Source organism: Pundamilia nyererei, unplaced genomic scaffold, assembly GCF_000239375.1.
Source record: "Pundamilia nyererei isolate P.nyererei 1_Seehausen unplaced genomic scaffold, PunNye1.0 scaffold00469, whole genome shotgun sequence".
NCBI classification, from domain to species: domain Eukaryota; kingdom Metazoa; phylum Chordata; class Actinopteri; order Cichliformes; family Cichlidae; genus Pundamilia; species Pundamilia nyererei.
Window position 1 is genome coordinate 155,142 of NW_005187870.1, and position 12,878 is coordinate 168,019.

Consider the following 12,878-nt stretch of genomic DNA (forward strand, 5'->3'; position numbering starts at 1 on the left):
TCCCAACCCCCTGAGCCACGGTCGCCCCTTATACACCTATATACTGTTTATTACATTTTCCTAGATAAATATAAAGGAACAGTACTGCACAGTACTGTATATTAGTGTGGGGTAGTTCACGAAAGGATGCATGTAAAATGTAGAATTACTCTTTTTCGTGGAAAAGAAGTCATTTAGAAGCTACAGCCACTCTCATAATTCAATAAAACCACAGTGAAAAGGCTTATTGTTATTATAAAGCAGCTGCAGGACATGCTGAATTTACGCTAACACTGACCTAACTCTTCAGCACTCACTATGGCCTGTTTGAAAGCATAAAAATCTCAGACTTACGTTTGCGTGCCGGCTTCCTATCTGACCACTCCTGAACCTCAATGCTGTCCCCAGGGCCGCCGATGAAGTATTGATCCTCAAAGGTGGAGTTATCAGGGACGTCGAAGGGATCCCAGGCTTCAGACAGAGCGATCTTTGAGCATTCCTTCGTCTTCTGGTCAATCTGGAACATCACCATGCTCTGATACAAGTAGATGTACTCAAAAAACCTGAAACAAAGAGGTTAAAGAAGTTTTTGGATGGGACTGTGCAGAGGACAAAAGACACAGAGAGCGGTGTATAAACACAAACAGTGAAAATAAAAGATAAAATAGATATTGCTTGACTCACAATTTTGAACTGTGAAAAAAAGTCTCACCACCAAGCATCAACCTACGGAGCTAAAAGCCAATCTCAAGATATCAGAAATTGTAGTTCCCCTAATGTCCACTAGAGTCCGGCTCCACAGCTGAGTCATTCTGCACAGACTCCCAGGTTCAAATGACCGATTTTACAGTAGAACTAATCATGTTTACAGCCTGCTACAAACCCATTTTTGGTGTCTATGGATAGTTTTCCCCTTGATGAGAACTCTACAGAGGCTGATTTAACTGGAATGTGTTTTAATCATTTCTATGTTTGGCCTCAGCTCCAGTAAATCCAGTGAAAGAACCGGAGCGCTCCACTGTGTTTGTCCTGTTGGTGCCTTTTGGAGCATTTTTAATAAATTATCTAACAAATCGTATATCCTGGTGTTTAAGAAGTTTGTGCTTCAGTTTTGGTAAAGTCTAATATTTTATTAGTCTGTTACTTGCTGGATCTGTGTGATAACACTGCATGCTCTCATCCAAACATGGTCACATCCAGTTGAAGCAAACCACCTGAGCAGTGGCCAAAACATAAAACATTCAACATTCAAATCGCAGAATCCAAAACCAGTGGGCAACATCGTGGCTCCTACTTCCATTTCTTATGCACAGAAACTATAGGGCATCTATTTCGGCAGCAAGAAAACTGTCCAAGAGTTTGATAGTGTCTCTGTCTTCTAAAGTCTGAAGATGGTTACTTTTGGCAGGATAGTCCTCTGTGCCCAAACCAAACACTCCAAAGTCGCTCTGTGGCCTCGTTTACCAGCCAGGGAACATTTCACAACTCCAGACTTTAGTCCAGGCTGAGAAGTGTTCAAACAGACTGTTTATGACCCTTTTTAGAACACAAAAATGCAAAAAACTAAACAAAACATTGTTTTATAGCTTAATAGTACAGTTATGAGTCAGTCTCTGATGTGTTTTTTAATCTGATCTTTAGCACTGATGTGTAACGCATGGGAAAATAATTTATCCATTAATCGAATATGACCTTTATAATCATTATTACTACTACTATTATTACTTTTTGTAGTGTTTGCAGTATAAATAACTATGGGTGTAAATTATGGGTTGGTTTTGTGAATAAAAATACATATAAACTATAAAACAAAGCCGATCTTACAGAAAAGAAGAGCTTAAAGCTGGGACCAAATCCATTATAAATCAGCTTTATTAATGATTATTAATGATAAATGGAGTGATGCTTATATAGATGATTTGGAGATTATTAAGCGCAGATTTACAGCTGCAGCTTGTTTTGTTGTAACTCTTCACACTGACTGTGTGCAGTAATAAAACGCAGTCTGTAAACAACATGTTTACTTTGTGTTTATTTACTGGTCTTACCTCTGACACGGGGTGTGCTTCTTGTGCTGCTGCAGGACTCGGATCCTCTGGTTCAGGGCGTCGTACGAGACGGCGGCTCGGCTGTTCCTGCCGGTGCTGTGGTCGTACACAACCCACCTTCCCTCCCACTGCAGCGGGGCGACGCAGGGCCCGACCGCCGGGGACGCATCCATCCGCGGGAGGACGAAGACAGAGGCCCCAGCAGCGGCCACAAACACGAGCAGAAATCGGTGCATTGTGCCCGAGTCCCGTTCACTACTAACAGCCCGGCAGATCCCTAGAATAAAGAGGAGAAGGTTTTCCGGTTTTATCTTTCAAAATTAAAGCACAGGTAGTTAACATTTTCCTCCAGATATTACAAAACAAGCACATAATGAGGAAAATATAGACACTTGTTTCCGCCACTGAAACAAAAAAATAAAATAAAATAAAATTCAGATTTAAATAGAAATTTCGACTTATTATCTGAAAATTTTAGTGACTGAAACTTCTGAATAAGTTGATTTCAAGATTCTTAAGTCGACAATTTAAGTTAAAAAGTCACAATTTTGAGAGACTGGCCTTAAATTTAAAATAAATGAATAAAAATCTGTTGGAAAATACTACCTACAACAAACTTTACAGTTACAAACATCTAAATTGTTAAACGTTAACTGTAATATAGATGATATTCTATCTCAAAAGTTTGACTTACTCAGAAGTAACTAACTAGACATTTCGAGATATTGAAATGTTGGCATAATTGTATGGATGGTGAAATATATTCTGCAAAAACAACAAACAACTTATTAAATAAATATTAAATTAATACAAATATAAAATGGGAAAACTTGCTAGAATTAGATAATCCTATCATTCGCTCATTTAGATCTATCTAAAACGGTTTGTTTGTTGGGCTGCAGTCATTGGTTGGTCGATCAGTCGGGTACATTCTTTTTGCGTCACGTTGTGTGCGGCGTGGCCTGATGACGTGTCACAACGCTGGACAACATGGCGAAGAAACAACGTGGGAAAGCCAGCTCGTCGTCAAAGACGGTGGACATCGAAAAGCCCGCAGAGAGTTTCACCTTGTCGCTGGAGTCTAGCGACGATGAAGCTCCAGAGGAGGTGACCTTTGAAGACTCCAAAGCTGAGGCTCTGCGGAGCATGAAACAGGCGCTGGATACCGCTAGAAGGTAGCTAACCGCTAGCTAACCTGTGCTGGGACGGTTGGGCCAAACTCCATTCAAAAAACTTTGCATTCAGATGTCTCTATTCCAGTGAACACTACAGATACATTACGTAATTTTTACCTAGGCGTATATCAAATCGGCAGCACGAAATTTAACAAAATTCATGTTCACAAAGTGTGTATTTTTTAGCTGTTGTGTACTCTCAGACGCACAGCTCTGTGTCATCAAATTGGTCTGGATCTTTGGATTGTTTGACGAAGTTTAGTTGGGCTAATGCAGGGCTGCCCAATCCCAGTCCTCGAGAGCTACTATCCTGCAGCTTTTAGATGCATCCCTACTCCAACACAGCTAAATCAAATGGTTTGATTACCTCTTCAGCATGCCATCATGTTTGGCAAAGGCCTGATAACAAGCCATTCATTTGATTCGGGTGTGTGGGAACAAGGATGCATCTAAAAGCTGCAGGACGGTAGCTCTCGAGGACCGGGATTGGGCACCCCTGGGCTAATATCTAAAAGAGAAACTTTTCAAGCGTCAAAAAATAAACCCGATATGGACTGCACACTCAGAGGCCTTTTTATTAGGCACATCTGTAACAGTTCTGTCATAAACTTCACGTCTAGTCAGATTTAAGGGTGACCTCAGCAGGGCCACAAACGGATCAGTAAATTATCCTGAGGCGTTTGCCAGTTTTTGCAGTATTTTCATACATGAGGGACCAGAATATTAGCAGTCCCCCTGAGAATGGCTTACGCTTGATCGCCACCAGAAAAAATTCCCCATAAGTGTTATTACATTATCAGCAGAAGCTGTACAGTTGTGTGTTTGTGTCATTGTTATCCATAAACCTGATGAAATGCTCCTCTGTTTGCAGGGAAAAGCAGCTGCTAAAAGAGAGGAGGAGGAAGAGACAGGAGCTCTTCCAAGAACAGAAGGTCAGTGTGTGTCATTTTAAATGGTTTCAAATACTTTCAGAGGCCTGGACCCTGTCTAATCCTGAGTTTTAAGTTTTACAAATGCATTTACCTTCTTACCAGGGTGCATAACCATGGTAACTTCTCATGAAGTCATAACCTGCTCCTGAGAAAACATATGGACAAGTTCAAAACTACTGCCTGCTGAACAATGGATCGCCTAGAAAATGGTGTCACCAATCCTCAGAGCTCACTGCATTGACACTAATATGAGCTAAAGTATTTTTTTAAAGTCTAAAGATGAAATTTACATCACGCTAACACAAGCGGACTAACAGATTCAGAAAGTGCAGAACCTGTTTAACTCCCATTACAGTCTGACTAGTGATTTTAGTTTAAGTGAAGCCAGATCAGGAGAGCCTGAGTATGCTGACGTTGCTTCATAGTTCAGGATCCAGGCTCAACCCAATCACACATCAGTGCTTTCTTTTATTTTACTTCTATCTGAAAAGAGTTCAGAGGGTGTTCATTTCAGAAGGAGACACCGCTGTGCTGTTTGAGGTGTATTAAAGCAACATTAAGGAAATGATGGGAAGGAGAGTTTTATTTATTTTTCTTCATTATTGTTTTTAATCCCTCTGCCTGTGAGTGAGTCTTCTTCACTGCAGGGTGGTTAACTTTGCTTAGCTTTACAGTAAAGAGGCAGGAAGTAGCACGCCTGGTTTGATTGATTCTGGAGGAGGATGTCAATGTTTTGTTCCAGTCCCATTCTTGACATTTTTCACTTTAGCTCAAACTGCAAAGTGACAAAAAACAGTTCTCTCTTTTTGCCTTTCAGTGTGACCTAATGCCATAGAAAAACTAAAAGATGTGTGAACCTGCAGTTTCACAGACTGTTTTCTCCACAGAAAAGAAAACTCTTATCGGCTGACGTGTTGGAGCAAATCGACTCGGCTTCCTCAAAGTAAGTTTACCCGTCTAATTCTTGGATTTAACACATCGTCTCCATCAACTCACTCAGTGCTCACAACATTTGTTTGTTTTTATTTTCTCCAGGAAGCAGAAACTGTCTGAAGATGAAGGTAAAGAAGCTTTCTTAATACATCTTTAACCATTTGGCTGATGCTGTGGAAGGACTGGGCACTGATTTGTAGAGCAGCAGATTGAACTTCAGATCTGTGACTTCAGCTAAATCAACCTGTCCTCACCCAGGTGAACAGGAGGAAAAGCCAGAAAAAGAGGAGGGAGATGGAAAGAAGAAGAAGAAAAAGAAAAGGAGTGGGAAATTGGCAAATGCCCGGAAGTATGTCAATGTTTTTAAACCATTTTATTTCAGAGTTTAAGAGAGACGCTTTACTTGGGTGGACTTGCCAGATTCTTTATTATTTAGTGTGGTCAGCAAATACCTTGTTGTTGTTACACATTACCAGGCACCAATAGAAACAAGAGAAAATGATGTATTTGAAGACAGGAAGTGTCTCAAACTAATATTCTTCAGTCTAATTTAATGAAGACTTTGCTCCAGCCTGTCCTCGTGAGTTTCTCCTCCAGCGATGGTTCATGATGGTGGAGCTGGAGTTCATTAGCAGGAGAGACCCACTGATTGTTTTGGGAACATCTCTGCAGATAAAATATTGGTAGACAAACTTTGATCCACTGATGAAAGCCAGTTTGCAGCTCCTCACCCACCACGATTAGGCAAAATCTGTTGTTACCAAGCACTTCACTGACTGCTGGACCCACTGATCAGAATCCACTCAGTGACATTTCAGAGAGGAAGTGAAGATGCTGAAAACCTCTCAATAAAATAATGATACAGAAATGTGATACTTTCATTGTTCTCACCTCATTGGACACTTTAAATTTAGGATATTAGTTGGACTCTGTGTGCAGAGACTTGTTTTTAATTCTCAGCCTTTTGGATCCAATGAAAGTGCATGCTGGTGCTACTGAAGAAGTCTCAAACTGATCCTGATATATGTGAGACGATCATTATTCACTAAAGTGAAGCTGATCAAACACGCATTCTTCTTTCCGTCCTTTTATTGTACTCGTGTTGTTTGTCAGTCTGAAGGGGAAGTACACAGTGACGACGGTGAAGGAGCGAACGCTGGCGTCCTTCCAACAGCAGGTGGCCGAGGAGTTCATCCGGTCCAGACTGTACGGACCAGGAACCTGCAGGACCACAAGTAAGCTGGTGGCGTCACCATACTTAATTTTTTGTCAGGTTTTCCACTCCATGATACAGGGAGATGCATTTCTGCAGAGATTTTATCACCTTGTTTGTTGTTCTTTGGTCTTAATACTGAGTGAACACAGCTTCTGTGTTGATGTAAAATGAAGCAAACACCTGCAAGCTACACTCTGTGGCAGTAGTCTGTAAAGACGATGATCTGTCTCAATTTGAGCTTTGCTACAATGACGTCCACTCTCACTGAGAGGCGCTCCCTATCCCGGGCGTCCTGCTGCAGAGACCGCGACAACATTCACAGCTTTCAGTCTTCAGACTTTCAGACCGGCGTTCTGCTCAGTGTTTTTAATCTTAATGTCCTTCTGCTTTCAGATAATGAGATGCTGTCCCTCCAGAACAAGAAGGGGTGGAATAAAAGTGCGGCAGTGCAGTTTGTCAAGAAAGACTGGGGTACGTTCAGAACAAGCCTGAGATTGATGACCAGAGGAAGTTTACTTCAGCTTTTACAGTCCAGTTGGTGCAATGTGTCGTCCAAAGATAAGAAGCTTAAAAAGGAAAAAAAGAAGACTTTATTTTTTTTAACTGATTACTTTCTGCACAGTTTGTTATAAAAGAGATGGTGGGGCCTGAATACAAATCCCAGAAAAGTCTGAAGCTCTAAAGATGGTGGAAACATGAGCCAGTGATGTTGATGCTGGACATGTACAGGTGAGGTTTACGGTAGCCTCAGCTGTGTGGTGGAGGCGGGCAGGTTTACTTATCGTAGTAAAGGATGGTTTTTTTGCTTTCTACTATGAAACTGCATGTAGATAGAAGTATAATTTCTAGAGAATAAATGACCAGGGAATAAGGTGTTGCAGAGATGGCCGCAAAGTGGTAATACTTTAATTTAGATCTTTGGTCACCCCAATTACAGCCAAGTACACAGTGATTTCAGCTTTATCTGTAAAATGGGGTCAAAGGCATGAAAAGTTTGAGGTCACAGTTACAGATGGGTTCATCGAGAAGTTACGGTAAAACCTGTTTGTTATAGAAGTCTTTGTGTGAGACGAGTAAAGATATGGTCGAGTCTCTGCAGGCTTTGCACACCTGGATTGTGCACACCTGCACATTGTTTAACTGTCATTGGTTTGATCTCTTTAAATCTTTTACAGAATTTTGCGGTTATTGCCACACAGATTTATGCCATTATATTTATTAATGTTGTTGTCGTCACCACTCACCAGGTTTTCTGCCCCTGAGGCTTTTCAGGAGAGATTTTACCGCCATGTTTTTTGTTCTTTAGTCTTAATACTTTGTGTTATTGATTTAAAATGAACACCTGCAAGCTACACTCTGTGGCAGTAGTCTGTAAAGACGATGATCTGTCTCAATTTGAGCTTTGCTACAATGACGTCCCGTCTCACTGAGAGGCGCTCGCTCTCCCGGGCGTCCTGTTGCAGAGACCGCGACGACACTCCCAATTTTCAGTCTTCAGACTGGCATATTTACTCTCAATGTCCTTTCTAAAAGGTGTTTGAGTTGGAAAGCTGTGGGGACATAAGTCACATTTAAAAAAACAAACAAACTGTTATTGGTCTGATCTTTCAGCCTCTAAGGAGAAAGCCAAAGCAGAGAAGCTGAAGAAGAGGTGGCTCCACAAACAGCAGCTTCCCTCCTGTTGATGGGACGTAAGCAAGCAGCCTGTGAGCACACTTCTCCCCACCGCTGTTTAAAAGGACTCAAAACAGTCAGCATCACTGAGGAGGGGGTGGCAGCACTGTTGAAGCTTCAGGATGGGACAGTATACAGACTCTGAACTTGTCACAGAGACTCAAAAGACTGAGATCCTACCAAACTAAAGTCCTTCAACAGGTTCTTCATCACGGCTTTACCAAGAAGCAAAGGTTTTATTACTGCGTCTCGAAGTTTGTAAGGCTTTAATGTGAAGTTCTTGTGTTTCGTGTTTTTCTGCAGTCACTTGTGTTAAAGGTGTTTTCAAACCTGAAAGGCCAAAAATCAGATGTTTGCTCTTTTTTCTGTAAAAATTCTGTATGAATAAATGCTGATTGTTTTCTATTTCATATTTTTGAGATAAAAACCCTGATGCTTTCATCAGGTGTTCGTTTGCATTCAAAAACAAAAATGCAAACGATGACGTGGTTGAGTATCAGCACAGCGTCTTTGGTAATTAAACTTACTTCAGACATAGGATTATTTGAGTGCTATTTTCTCTTGAGTTGAAAAATGAAATGACAATATTTAGAAGACAAAAATAAAAGTTGAACTATAGTGCCAATCTGTGGACATTTTACTGTGACTATGCACGTTTATGGGTAGTTTATCATGAAATATGTACATACACAGCTTTTGTTATATTTTTTACTATTTTCAGTCCAAAACACTGAATCCTTCTCAGATACAAAGGCTTGAAAAGTTGGGATCTGTCATTAAAGCTCTCGTAGTATCACATCCTGTCAGAGCACTTTGCTCTCAGACTGAAGGCTGACTTGTGGTTTTTAAAGGTAGAATGAGATGAAGTATCTTGTTCCTGTAGAACCAGCTCCCAGTTTGGGAGAGCAAAGCCCTATTTTAAGATTAGCCTTCAAAGTGTCAGGCAACCCTGCACCTTCCATGCTGCTGGGGGACTTTTCATGATGCACTGAGCAGTCTCCACTCACCTGTATTCACTATGCCTTTATCTTCTCTCCCTCTTAAATATGTTTTTTCCTCTCTATGCCTTCAATTTCCTCCTCACCTCCCCTACCAGTGGGCTGGTAGATAGCTGGCCCTCCCCAAGTCTGATCAAAGGTGGTTCTTCCTTCCCGCAGTCGCCAGTTCTACTAATATGGTATAGGCTGGTCATTGGGCTTCATTCACAGAATTTTGTTTCAGTTATTGTAAAAGTGCAAGAAACCCCAGAGTTAAAGAAGAATCTTTGAACATGTCATTTTGAATTAAACTAAACTCGATTTAAACTTCTGCTTCAGGTGTCATGCAGCATCCACACACGTGCTATCATCATTTGTCATTTTTAATATAAATCTTTTCACCCTCACACAAATTGCACATTTTTTTTTCTCCAAATGGACACACAGTCAGCAGTGGACAACTTACTGGTTGACATCTTCCTTATACACCGTGAACTGGCTAAAAGAAGGAGAAACAAAAAGAATAAAATAAGAGACATCTAACTTGATCTTACCACCACTTTACTATGGCATGCATAGGTTTCAGACCTTACTCAGAAAGAGACAACAGACACTTTGTCTAAGAAGTTTTCTAAACGATGCCGTGACTGCTTGCGATCCAAAGAAACAAACAAACAAAAAAAAGAAAACAAAGAAAAACAAACCAAAGTACAGAAAGCTTGGTTCCACCGTGAGGAAAAATACCAACTCTGGATTCCTGGGTGGATGTGAGGGCCAGGGGCTAGAGGAAAAGATGGATGTTGTGTCAAGCGAAAGCCTCGGCCTTCCTGTTTCTCTGCGAGTGGCGAGCATGAACACAGGCCTAAAAAAAACACAGCTGCGATACATTTTGGTTTAACGTGGAAGCCACAGTGCAGGTGACAATTCTGGATTTTTTTCTTCTTAAAGTCTTTTTTCTTTTTACATCTTTACAGACTAAGAGGCCAAAAACAAACAAAAAACCCTATTCTGTTAATAAAACAAACCCGCAAGGTCACAAAAGCTCTCCTCTGAGGGGCGATGGGTAAAAATGAACACCTGTATGCATTTTCAGGAAGTTCAGAAATAAAAACTGGATAGATTTACTCCCTGGTAGCATTTTGCTGAGTACAAAAAAAAAAAAGCTCTGGGGGCAATTTGGTGGTAATCATTAGGAAAAATAAAAGAATTTAGATTTCTGCTATCCAAGTAAAAAGTATTTACTGTTTCTATGGTTTAAGCTGAACTAACAGCCTCTCCATTAATACAAAGAGAGGGGTGAGGTTTTGGCACCCACTGATGACGGTACTGGTTTGATTAAAGACAGTTGGAGCCAAGTTAACACAGGATGAGGACTGGAGATGGTCATGAATAAGGTCATCTTCAGGTAAAGATACAGATTAATGCATATATATAAATATATATAAGTTCTGAGGCTCTGCCATAAAAAACAAAAACCATCACTGATGTAAATGTAGCTGATCCAAGGTCATTATGTTGTGCACCTGTGGATCATTTGCAGGGTTACCTGAAACACAGATCAGTTGGAAGTCCCGTTCTGACACTTCTGATACATGTAAGAAGTTGCAGGGCATCAAATCTGACTAATTTACTCTACGACCAGCTGCTGAATGATGGCACACATGCCACACAATTTCACTTCAATTATACAAATGTTCTGCCTCAGGCATTACAGTCTCACTCCGAGGGATCAATTTACATTGTTCATCCATTCAGTGTGATCACGAACACGCTGGTGACGTGCACGGCTTTGTGCGTGGACCCTGTGGACTCCTGCACTGAAAACTGCCGTTTGTTCTCACGAGCTGTAACCTGAGAGACTTGGCTCTCATTATCAGTGGTCTTCAGCATAAAAGTGGGGTCAGAATGATGGAACCGGACGTTTGGGATCTGGGATCAACAATGCAGAGCACAACAGAGTGATGTAACAGAAGCGGCAACACTGAACGCAGTCGAAAGGTGCACGGGAAGAAGTCCCTGAAGTAGAGGTCAGCCACATTTAAATCGAAGGATTTACTTTTTTCTTCTTCTTTTATTTATTTTTTATTTTTTTTAAGGGCGGGGTCTTGACTTTATGACGTACTCAAGGAAAAAAAACAAAAACACAGTTTTTTGTTTTGTTTTTTTGTCTTGTTCTTTTAGGAGACAGGAAATTTAAGTTTGACTTTAAATGGCTTAAATGGCTGAGCTACCTCAGAGGCCGATTTCACACCAGCTCAGTTTTTCTCATCTGATTTAAATGAACAAAAGTCGAGTCAGCATTCAATAGAGGCACAGGGGCCAATCAGCTGCTTCTAAACCAAGAATGATGAACAAGAGGGTATTTTGGCTCCTGAGTTTGTTGGGGGTTAAAGATTAGCATAGAGAGATACAAAAATAAATATTAACAATGTTTGGGACAAATCTTTTGTGTGGCTGAGGGTTTACCAAGGAGGGAGGGAGGGTAACAGATAAAATGCAGTCAGAGGTCAAAGCAGGGCTCCTACACAGCGCAGTCATCATAGAAAATCCAGCAGAAGTGTCTGAAGACGCTCTCAGCTCGGCTGTAGTGACTTCATGGACAACATGTAAAATCTGCAGCCAAGTTCTTAGAACTAAAAACCTGTTTTTTTCCAGAATTTTCCAGGCCTGGAATTTGTGTCAACTTTCACCTGTGTAGGAACCCTGGATTCAACCAAAGAGGAAAATATTACAAACTGGGAACAACCAGAACACTTCAGGGGTCACTGGTGTCAGTACAAAGCATTAAAGGACTGTTTTGTTTTTTTTCTGTGATTTCTATAACTAAATATGTCGCTCTATTGATATAATTTTATTTTGTTAAATTCATATTTAAACGTTAACATGTACACACGCTCGTCACTGGTAATCGGTAGAATCGGGACCTTTATTATAATAAGTTGGAGGAACTTGCTCTCGCTGGCGCTCAACAAATATACTGTGAATGCAAGTAACAATAATTAATATATTGATAATTAGAATAATAATAAGAATAATCATCGTCATCTGCACCATGCCTTGTAAACCTGGAAAAACTAAACAAAACAAGAGCCAGGTAACCCCCCCCCCCACGTCTGCCCACTTCGCCGAAGAAAATCAAAAACTAAACAAAAGATTAAAAATAGGGAACGCTGAGTCGAGACTGTAGATTCTCTCTCGCTTCTCTGAAGTCCCGAGTCCACGTACGTCACACATATCTTCGCCGATGTCCTGAAGTCAGTGGAAGGTAGCAGGAGGGAGGCGGTGCAGAGAGGGTGAAGATTTATGGAAGGGGGGGGGGGGGGGTAGGCCATAAGGTTCGCATTGGCCGGAGTTTGAGCAAGCCTCGGTGAGGTGGACTTTTCAATCCCAGCATCAGCATCAGCTTGCCTCCGTGTTTATTTGTGTGTGTTTGCCTGGTAAGCCCCAGGTTTACAGGGACCACGTTAATGGTGGGTCAACCATGGCGGCCACTCGTCTGTTTTCTTATTTTTGCCCTGCCCCCCCCGCCACCCCTCCCCTCCCCATTTATGTTTGACCAGAGATATTTTTTAGCAGTCTGTCCACCCCCGGTTTGATTCCTCCCCCAGGAATGCGGGGACTGTGGCGCGTCCACATGAGTTCAGCCCCCCCCCGATTATTTTTTAAAGTCAGCTACTGTCAGTTAGATGGAGGCAGACACATGGGGAGCCAACCGAAGGTGGAGGTGTAATTTCATATTTATGATGGAAAAGGAGGTGGTGTCACTCTAAGGATCTGCCCAGAAATGTCTTCTGACCCTCAGCGGCGTTCAGCAAAAGCAGAACCAGAAGCGAGTGAGATGGTTGACGTTCTATGACGGCGTGCAGAGGAATGCCTCCTCGGCTAATAGGACTACACTGACTGAGGAGCTGGAAAGAAGGATTTCTGGACAGGCCCTTGGAGAG

At 41.5% G+C, this 12,878-nt stretch overlaps 2 protein-coding genes across 2 annotated transcripts in view; one reads left to right on the forward strand and one right to left on the reverse strand.

Moving 5' to 3' along the window:
• epdr1 (ependymin related 1) overlaps positions 1–2,337 on the reverse strand; it is a 4,345-nt gene extending 2,008 nt beyond the window's left edge. The window contains exons 1-2 of the mRNA XM_005753826.2: positions 2,028–2,337; positions 334–542 (exon numbers count right to left, since the gene is read on the reverse strand). Of these exons, the coding sequence (XP_005753883.1) occupies positions 334–542; positions 2,028–2,263 (445 nt within the window). The 5' untranslated portion in view covers positions 2,264–2,337. The remainder of the gene's footprint in view (positions 1–333; positions 543–2,027) is intronic.
• Positions 2,338–2,943: 606 nt separating this feature from the next.
• Positions 2,944–9,261, forward strand: nol7 (nucleolar protein 7). The gene is made up of 8 exons (XM_005753825.1): positions 2,944–3,202; positions 4,074–4,134; positions 5,022–5,077; positions 5,170–5,195; positions 5,326–5,416; positions 6,181–6,302; positions 6,677–6,754; positions 7,895–9,261. Exons 1-8 carry the CDS (start codon positions 3,018–3,020, stop codon positions 7,966–7,968), a joined length of 693 nt encoding a protein of 230 aa, XP_005753882.1. The 5' UTR covers positions 2,944–3,017; the 3' UTR covers positions 7,969–9,261.
• The last annotated feature ends 3,617 nt before the right edge of the window (positions 9,262–12,878 follow it).